This window comes from Amaranthus tricolor, chromosome 14, assembly GCF_026212465.1.
Source record: "Amaranthus tricolor cultivar Red isolate AtriRed21 chromosome 14, ASM2621246v1, whole genome shotgun sequence".
NCBI lineage: Eukaryota > Viridiplantae > Streptophyta > Magnoliopsida > Caryophyllales > Amaranthaceae > Amaranthus > Amaranthus tricolor.
The window spans coordinates 6,105,192-6,115,224 of NC_080060.1; the positions used below are offsets into that span (position 1 = coordinate 6,105,192).

Here is a 10,033-nt window from a genome sequence, read left to right on the forward strand (position 1 = left end):
CAATCCATAAGCCAAAAGTCAAAAGCCAACAAAAAAGCTAATGTAAAAGCCAACTATCAAGCACCCCCAATATACAACGATATGACACTAGAGTACACTTTAAGACTCAATAAATTCACAAAGTTTTGTCAATTTATCATCAATTTACCGTTGAATCTTGTAAAAAAAAATATCGAATTGTAGTTGATTTTAGGCCATTTTTTAACTATATTTAGCGAATCTCAAATTCAAAAATCGAAATTTCTAAAAGTCACACTTATATTTCACATAAGTGATGTAGATATTTGTTCGATCTTTTAATCAAATTTGATTTTTGAAATCGACTTTTGTAATGCAATTACAATTATATACAACATAGACACAAAATTTAATTTTAAATCAATTTAATAATTCAAATAAATAGCTCAGGGCCGTTAATGACCTTAGGCAAAGGTCCAGGGCTAAAGAAAAGGCCTAATATCTCAAGTCAGCAACACAAGGGTTCAATTTTGTTTTTTTAACCCTAATACTTAACTTTAACATTAATTCTTTTATCAATTAAGAAATATATAATATATATATATATATATATATTTATTATCTGTTACTTTTCCAAGACACCCATTAAAAACCATATTTATCCCTTTCTCAAAAAGGCCCGTTTATTTCATTTTGCTTAAGGTTAATGAATAATACTGAAATAGGTTGCATGTGAGTTGTGACAAGGAGATGTTTCTTTTTTCTTCCTTAAGATAAACCAATAATAATAAGAAAGCTGCAATGGTTTTATACAGCGCATATATGAATGCAAGAAGGCGACGCAACAACGGGTACAACTCAGTAGCAGAGATTTTACAAAAATGGAAGATCCACAATCAACAACTTGCTAATTCCACCATTAACGAACCTCAAAAAACACTCCGTAAGGGTCCATCAAGAGGTTCTAGAAAAGGGTGTATGCCTGGTAAAGGCGGTCCTCAAAACCTCGACTGCACCTTCAGAGGAGTCCGGCAAAGAACTTGGGGCAAATGGGTTGCCGAAATTCGTGAGCCCATCAACAATACAACTAATAACACTAATCAACAAACCAAACGAAGTAGAAGATTATGGCTTGGTACATTCTCTACTGCCATTGAAGCAGCTTTAGCTTACGATGAAGCAGCCAAAGCGATGTATGGTTCTTCCGCAATTCTCAATTTTCCTCATCAAAAAGAACCCGAAGATCACGGGTCAGAATCGACGAATCAAGAGGGAATCAAGGGTTCCCAAGGGGAGGATACGAAGGATGGATTAATGCATTTAGGTGGAGGTAATAGATTGAATTTAGGGTTTGATTATACCCAAGAATGGGGAATGGATTCTATTGATGGTAATTTTGGGTTAAAACAACAGGAAGATAATTATGAGTTTGTGGATGAGAATAATGGTTTGTTTTACGGTGATTGTTGGTTTCATGATAAATCTTGTGATGGTATGATGAGTACTTACAAGTTACAACCCACTTTAAGTGGTTCATTAGGGTTTGATTTCACCAATTCTTCTGATTTTTTAAGGCCACATACTAGTAATAATACCAGTTTTGATGCTTTGAACTAGCGGAAACAGGAAGTTACTACCTCTGTTCCATTATACTTGTTACTGTTACTGATGGGAACCTTTTTCCACAATACAATATTTCAGAATGGAGGAAGTATTAAGCTCATACTGCGATCAAGCTACGTATTTTGTGCAAGTCGTATGTCAGGGAGGCTAAGGTGGAAGAATCCCCTACAGGTAAGTAGATGTGGGGTGAGAATAAAATTCTTGTAAAGGATGAAAATCAAGAAAGAAATAGTCTTTAATCACTTGGTCAATCCATCATTTTCATAGAAAGAATTTTTTAAAAGTCGATCTTTTGGAGGTACTTGGGGTTTTTTTTGGATTGGTAGGTTATTTGATAATAAGCCTTGGTGATGGCTTTGGAATTGAAGAGTAGGTTTTACCTCTAGAACAAGAGTTTTTTCCTACATATTTGATCCTATTCTTGGTATATCAATTATCAAGGGTATAGCACCATTGCACCAAGCAATACTAGTATTCTACTGTTTGACATATACTGTTCTATCTCTTTGAGTTTGCTCCTTTTGATAATTTTATTCGAGTTTTTGTTCAAATAGGGCAAAGTTAAAGTTAAAAGAGACAGAGAGAGTGATACGTTAGGACAATATTGCCTCCTTTTTGTACTAGAGTTGTAAGTTGAATGAATCATGTAAACATCAACAGATTTAGTGTTGAATCAATTTTTGTTGCTATTCATTTGCCATCATCCATTTTGATAGCTACGTATTGCTAAGATATTCAAGGTTTGTTGAACATACATTTTTAGGTGTCTTAACAAAAACTCTTATTTGTTGGTCCATAGCTCGACTCGACTTGTGCTATCAAACCGGCATTACTAAACCATATCAATGAACCAAGCCAAAGTCGACCAAATTGCTTTGACAACTCATTATCATCTTACCCGGCGTACCCCACCAAAGAAACTGTGATCAGGGTCTGGGGAGGGAAAGAAGATGGCAACTCATACTCGTAAAGAAAAGTGCGGCTAAAGAGTCCCTTTGACAAGTCTACTTTTAAATAAATGGAATGATCATAAGGTGAAGCCTTTTGGTAAAGAATCAATGGAAAACCATAAAATCCATTGTGGATCTACAACATTTCATTACCACAGCTCCATTAGGTAGAGTTTGGAGTTTCAAGGTCGGATGTAAGCAACCTACAAATTACGGAAATGAGTGGCAACCAATGTTGTTAAAATAGCAATTAGATCGTAAATCATTCGATTTTACCCTCCAAATACACACTAACGATTTAAATCGTGAATAAAATCAAAATCGATTAGAATTGCAAGAAGAATCGTTAGAAAAGTATAGAATTGTGGGATCGCAACTAAAATCATATGATTCTACCGAACATGTTACTGTTGACACTCAATTAAATAACAGCATTTGCATAATTGCATTTCATATGTACTCGTAACAATTACCCCAACAAAATCTAGAATTTTCACCACAAATCATAAAACTCTACTTGAAACAAAAAAACCAGTAAAGAAACAATAGGAAATTACCCAAATTACAAACACCAATTTCTCCTCATCAAACGCGAGCAGAAGTAGCAGCGGCACCAAGGAAGGAAAGCAAACCAGAAGATTGAGCAGCAGAATCTTGATCATCAAGGAACAAATCTTCAGGAGCCCTAAATGCACCATGAGCACAAACAATGGCAGCGCCAACAACAAGAGCCGACATAATAACGGATCCAACACTGGTGAGAAAAACAACGAATACGCTCGTAATAACCAGGATTCCAAGAGTTTCACGCTCCGAAAATGTTCGACCAAACATTACAACGGGTCGATCAGCGGGTTTAAAGAGGTATAAGAAAGACCAAGCGGCAAAGAGTGTGGCTAAGGTTAGGAGAGAAAAGGGGTGGGAGAAGAGGGAAAATAGTAGAACAACTGCAATGAAGGCAAGGTAATTGACACGAAAATAGGAGTAGTTTTTTCGAATCCGGGTAGTAGCGTCGGTGATGGATTCGGGTTTAGAGAAAGCGGATCGATCTACGAGTTCAATCCATGGACGACGTTGGGCTAAACCGTCTTTGATTTGGTCATGGATACGGGTAATGAAGACCCGGAATGCAGGGGTGGCGATTGGTGGATCGGAGGATTGAGATGTGATGGGGATAGTAGCGGGAGTTGATTGTGGGGTGGAGATTGGGAGGATTGGTGGTGCTGTGGAAGCCATTGATGGATGTTGGAGAATTTAAGGTTCTTGGGAATTGGGGAAGACAATGTGAATATAAGGGGGTGAAGAACAAAAAAATTGAACAAAAAAACGTAGATCTGGAAATTTGAACTGGAAATGAACGGAAACAGGTTTCTGTTTGGCACAATGTCACTTTTCTAGTTGATGCACCGACAAATTTCAATACGAAATTATGGGTTTAGCTTTAAATTACTTGCTCGATTCTCAGTTTTTGACACTATTCATCGTTCAATTTTATTTTATATATTATGGTTAATGTGTAAGAAAATATATAGTTAAGTGGAATCTTGTTTAAATCGTCTGATCGCATACTTTCATAATATTAAATTTTTATAATTTTTAAATATAGCGTAAAAAGTCAAATGTAACAAATATAGTGAAACGGAGGAAGTATTTGAGTTGTATAGATGATTTAAATAGACAGTTAAAAGTTTAAAATGTATGAATGATGATAAAAGAAAATAGTTGGATCATTTTTTATAAATGAAATTGTTTCAAAAGGAAAATAAAATACTAAACATTGATTGGTGAATATACAATACATTTTTACATATTACATTACATTTATAAAAGAAAATTGTAACAAATAAAGCACCTTTTAAAAATCTGACCTATTCTAGCTCAAAATGACCAACCCTAATTTGTATGTCTCATTACACAAGTCTATACCTAAAAAAGAGAATATTCTTAATGATGCTCATCTCCTAGAAAAAAATACTTTGGGAGGGAGAAATAAGATCATGAAACGAGAGTATGGTTTTGTTTCAGCGATGACAAGTATCATATATTTCAGGCAAAACTTAAATTCGAGTCTTATTAAAACTTAGCCTTGAGATCATGGCTTTGTAGATGATTGTACAACAAACAATTGATCTATAGACAATAGGGGTGTGAATTTGAATTATCTGATCCGGAATATCCGATATTCGGGTTAAAAATCAGTTGATTCGGATTGATATCCTGATGGATCAGGATATTTGCAAAATCGAACATTCAAATATTTGATTTTCAAATTTTATATATATGTGTGTGCGCGCGCACACACATAAGATCAGGTGAAAACAAGTAAAGTGGTAAAAATTAAAAACCACACTGAAATATACATATTATAGCAAAAGGTGTACAAAAATATAAGAATTATAAAACTAAATATCCAACTTATTGATTGGGAATCGAATTATAATTTTCACTACTCAAATTTAAGTATCCAAATTTCTGAATCTTAATCAATCTAATATTCGGTTTTGAACATCCTCATAGTCACCAAGGCACTAGTAATTTCCACTTCAACAATATCACTACCAATGTTCATGTAACAAATAACTATACTAAACCCATCAATATCAAGGGCTTTATCATCAGAAAAAAACAAAGAGATTCCTTAAAATTATCATCAAAGAACTAAGCTCAAATTAAGCTTTACAATATCCATGTCAATAATCTTAAGCTTCTGTTTGAAAACAAGTAATTATTATCAATTATAAATAGAAAATTTGAAAATAATAATTTAAGTGATCAATTTCAAGTCATTAATTTTAATTAATTTTAAAAATCAGAGTTAAATTAAAATTTTAATTTTATTAATGAGGATAAGTAATTGTAGGGGATTACTCGCACAATGAAATAGGTGATTTGAACAATCTTTTGACTATGCAATCATGATGTGCATGCTTGCTTCACTCATGAAAAACTCTCCGTTATTAATTATGTTAAGTTTCACTCACTTTAACGAATTTCTTTGTGATTTTTGTGGTTTTAACTCATTTCACGCAAGAATAAATAACAAAAAAAAAATATATATATATTTCAAGTTGAATTTTTATTTGAAAAATTGACTTTAATAATTTAATTTATTGCTTATCAATTTTAGGGATGAATTTTTTATATTCATCCCATTGTTTTCTTCGCCCCTAAAATCGAGCAAGTTATATTTGCATTATATTAACCTAATTTGATTTTGATTCCAAAATCATGAATGTCATAGAAAATCAAACCAATTTCTAAGGAATTTGAAAACACATGTTCTTAACATGGATTTCATTACAAAATGTATGTTCCAAGCTGAAGCATCATGAACTAAGTACTTTTATATTCCCATTACATCCCTTAAAAAACATTCTCTGTTCAATTTGCAGCTTTGACCATATTTTTGGTCTTTAGTACAATTTAGTACTACCCCACACTTAAACAACCATTGGATTATTCCTCTTTATGTACTACCACCTGCCACTAATCCTAATCCTAAAATCAGTGTTAGACTCATCATTTTAACAAACAGTGTCAAAACAGACTCAACGATTCAATATTTATCCAATCTTGTAATTTAACTCCACTTGACTCGCCATCAAAATATGTAAAAATTAATGTGAACAAAAGACTCAATTTTAAACTGATCAAAAAGACTTAATTTAAAATCAATCCGATAACCCGAATAAACTCTTTAACGAGAAGATTCTCAACATTATCATAATTAAAAAAAATAAAAAAATTAGATGAGCCCTAACCTATTTTAAGTAAGAAATTCAACATTTTAAAAACATTTTGCAAGAATATCAATAAATTTATAATTTATAGTGGGGTCTTATCCACTAGCATGTACACCTTTTATTCCATTAAAACAGTATCATTTTTCATTTTAATATGTCCCATTGAATTTGTTCTATTTCTATTTCTTATCATTTTTCATTCGTATAATTAATTTATCTATTCATTTTATTCATCTATTTTTCTTATTTCTATTATAAAATATATTTTTTTTATCACTTTTACCCGGTCCCCAATTGTCAATGAGATGGATGACTCTCTATATATGTATATATATATAACTATATAATACCCTAACAAGTAAACCCAAGATAGAGAAAAAAAAGTTTCTAAAAATGGAAGGAATGGTAAGCATGAAGAGAAGTAATAAGGCAAGAGGGTGTATAAAAACAAGTAGAGGACCATGGGTGGTTCAAAGGACTACTAAGAAAGGTGTGGTTAAGTCCCTTCGATTTCCAACTGAACGTGAACGTCAAAATAATGTGGAGCGAGAAAAACGACGTCGTGAAATTACTCGGCGAATATATAATGGGTTGAGAGTTCATGGAAATTATAAGTTGCATAAACATGGTGATAATAATGATCTTTTGAAGGCTCTTTGTCTTGAGGCTGGTTGGCATGTTGAAGAGGATGGTACTATTTTTAGAAAGGTTCTATTAATAACTTACTACTACTACTATTTTACTTCACTAATTTTCTCATCGTAAAACTACTTTAATTCATTCAATTCTAACTATTTAAAAAAAATGCTTTCTGTTTAAATGGAAATTTAATTTTTAATTTTTTTAATGTTTTTTTTACTGATGGGTTTTTTATATGGCCCCATCTCATTGTGAAACGATCTCATACAAGACTTTCTACTTAATTATTTGTGAGGTTGGTTTTCCCGTTGAGATTTAAGAAGCATCCTTTTTCTAACTTTTTGAAATGGTCCAAGGCACATGCCCCACTTACCCCTTATAGGATTGCCTTGAGTTTTTCTAATTTATACAATTAAATTGATAATTATTTGAATTTTATTTATAACATTCTCCGAAATATTATTAATTACATTTCTTTTATTTTAGAAGTAACTATTAGAATAAACGTTCTCATGAACAAGGGTTTCATTTGACCAATCTCCTTGTCACTTGTTCTAACGAAGGGTATAACATGTCGTCGTCATTCAGCCCTTCCAAGATTATAATCATATTTTTTTATAAGCGAAATATACTGAATATATATATATATATATATATATATATATATATATATATATATATATATATATATATATATATATATAGGGTCAAGTTCTAGTGAAAACCAAGCTTATATGAGAACCGTGAGAACCAAAAAATGTGTTACTTTTGTTTTTAAAACAATCTGGTACTTTTTATCAAAAAAAGTGTAACTTTCAGAAAAAAATATAAATGCAAAGTAACACGTTTTTCTGGAAAAGTAATACCTTTTTATACAAAAAGTAACACCATTTTATGGTTCTCACGGTTCTCATATAATGATGGTTTTCACTTGAACTTCTCCATATATATATATATATATATATATATATATGAATTTTTTTAGTGATTATCTAATGAAGTTTTTATTGTTTTCATTGTTATAATTAGAAAGTTGTGACAGAGAATAATGGAGGGGTTAACAGTGAAATGGTGACGCAAATCTCAAGTGGTGATGCTGCTTCTCAACATCAAACTCTTTTTAATGGAATGATTGAAGAACACAACATTGATCTGACACTTTCGCTCTCAATTTCTACTTACAATTCGATATGATCAATTCAAAAATTTGTGAAATGAAGTTACAAAAATCGAAAATATTTAAAGACATAGCTTAAAAATAATTCTCGATTCCTACTTACAATTCGATATAAACTTTGTATACCGATTCTCAAATTAATCCTTAAATCATATAATATAATAGTAATACATTAAGATTGATAATCATTTATTGAATATATATGATATATGTTTTTTTGACAATTTTAACTTATTTTGACACAAATAGATGATTGTGTATTAAATCATCTAATAATAGTATTTGATAAATTAATTAGTTGAAACAAGCTGCTTTTAACTAGCAATGGGTTTAACATCATCTGGTCAAACCAGTTAATAAAATTGATTACTAGATAGCATCAGGTAGCAATTATTTGCGTCCCAAACGCCCCATAGATTTATTTTAGAAACTAAGATTAGTTTTTGATTGTTGAAGAAAGTAATTGTGAATTGTCTATTTTGCAATATATATTAGGATAACAAAAGCTAAAATCATTTTGGAACATGAACTTTACTAAAACATTAATTAAGTTGATAATTGAGGGTTTAATATATTATATTATATTTTATTTTAAAAAAATTCAATGTAATTTTATTGTAAACAATTAAAAGTTTAATTAACCGATTAAAGCTTTTGCTTTTAAAATTGCGAAACCAAAAAAATCAAACGGATAAAAGGAAAAATGAAATCAAACCAACATATATAAATAAAAAATTTAAAAGCACATTTTTATAAGCGGAATGACAAACTATATAATTGTGTTCAACTTATAGAAATTATGGAAAAGTTTCTTAGATCGCCCTTTTCTTATTCTCATTAATATTTTTTCTTTTTCTTTTTTAATTGTTCTACTCATTTTAATAAGTGATATTTAAAATAAAGTGGAAACTTTTAGTATGCTCGATGAGCTGAAAATAAATTCACTTAATGTTTATTTTTATAAAAATGCACTTATTAGGCACATTTGTTAGAAAGAAACTCACGTATTGTTTAAAATCATCTTTAAACCTTCTTTATAAGTCAAGCAATTATAAATAAATAATAAAAGTAGTTTTTTTATAAGTGACTTTAAAAATTTATCTTTTTACGCTTGAAATATAAAAAAAGCTTGACAAGTAAATGTCAAATGTACATTTTGTAATTATTTTTACTACTATTCCTATTTTAATCAAATGTATCATTTAATTTGACATCAATTTTAAAGAAAAAATGAGAAGGGACCTCATGTGATCTCAAAAGATGAATAAATTCAAATCCACTCAACATGTTAAGAGTTTTTTTTATCAAGAAAAATTAAATTTGTTTTCATAACTTTTCTAAAAAACTATATATAATAATCTATCTTGTTTTTATAAAAGATATATTTTCTCTAAATGGCCTTATTTCGGGTCAGGTGTTTCGGATCGGTTTAAATTCATATTGGTTTCTACATTATTGTAAATTTATTTTAAAGTCGGATCTAATTGAATTTGATTATAAGATCGGGTGAATATTGGATCAGCGAGCCTGTTTTGAACCCTTCTAATTTGCAATAAATATAAAACAATTGGCTACTAGTGCAGTGAGTTATGAAATTAAACAAAATTGAAAAAACATTTCAAATGGTCGTGTTCGAATTAATTTCAACCCTTTTTTTGATATTTTGGGTTGGATAATTTTAAATTACCGAGTTAAACTTTTTAAATTATATTTAATCCTTCTGATTTCTGAATAGAAATTGGAGGATCTATCACTAGAAGTGTCCATTTGGGTGTTTGAGAGGATTTCAAGGTTAATATCTTGGATCGAATTAATTTTAATTGATGAGATTACGAGTTATTTCGAGTCATATCGGTCATACTCAATTTCAGTTAATCTAATTCTAATCCATTAATCCTTTATCAATTTGGACACCCCTATTTACCACTACCCATTTTTAACCC

The 10,033-nt window shown here is 30.6% G+C and overlaps 2 protein-coding genes across 2 annotated transcripts; one reads left to right on the top strand and one right to left on the bottom strand.

Annotated features, from left to right (window-relative positions):
- Nucleotides 1-585: 585 nt before the first annotated feature.
- LOC130800010 (dehydration-responsive element-binding protein 2E-like) lies at nucleotides 586-1,883 on the top strand. Its single transcript, XM_057663333.1, has one exon. The coding sequence runs from the start codon at nucleotides 760-762 to the stop codon at nucleotides 1,573-1,575; it is 816 nt and encodes a 271-aa protein (XP_057519316.1). The 5' UTR covers nucleotides 586-759; the 3' UTR covers nucleotides 1,576-1,883.
- Nucleotides 1,884-2,952: 1,069 nt separating this feature from the next.
- Nucleotides 2,953-3,924, bottom strand: LOC130800011 (PRA1 family protein B4-like). Its single transcript, XM_057663334.1, has one exon. The coding sequence runs from the start codon at nucleotides 3,765-3,767 to the stop codon at nucleotides 3,117-3,119; it is 651 nt and encodes a 216-aa protein (XP_057519317.1). The 5' UTR covers nucleotides 3,768-3,924; the 3' UTR covers nucleotides 2,953-3,116.
- Between the last annotated feature and the right edge of the window lie 6,109 nt (nucleotides 3,925-10,033).

What these genes read in the sequence shown, in the direction of transcription:
- LOC130800010 (XM_057663333.1), top strand. Translation starts at nt 760, where the DNA reads ATGGTTTTATACAGCGCATATATGAATGCAAGAAGGCGACGCAACAAC.
- LOC130800011 (XM_057663334.1), bottom strand. Translation starts at nt 3,767, where the DNA reads ATGGCTTCCACAGCACCACCAATCCTCCCAATCTCCACCCCACAATCA.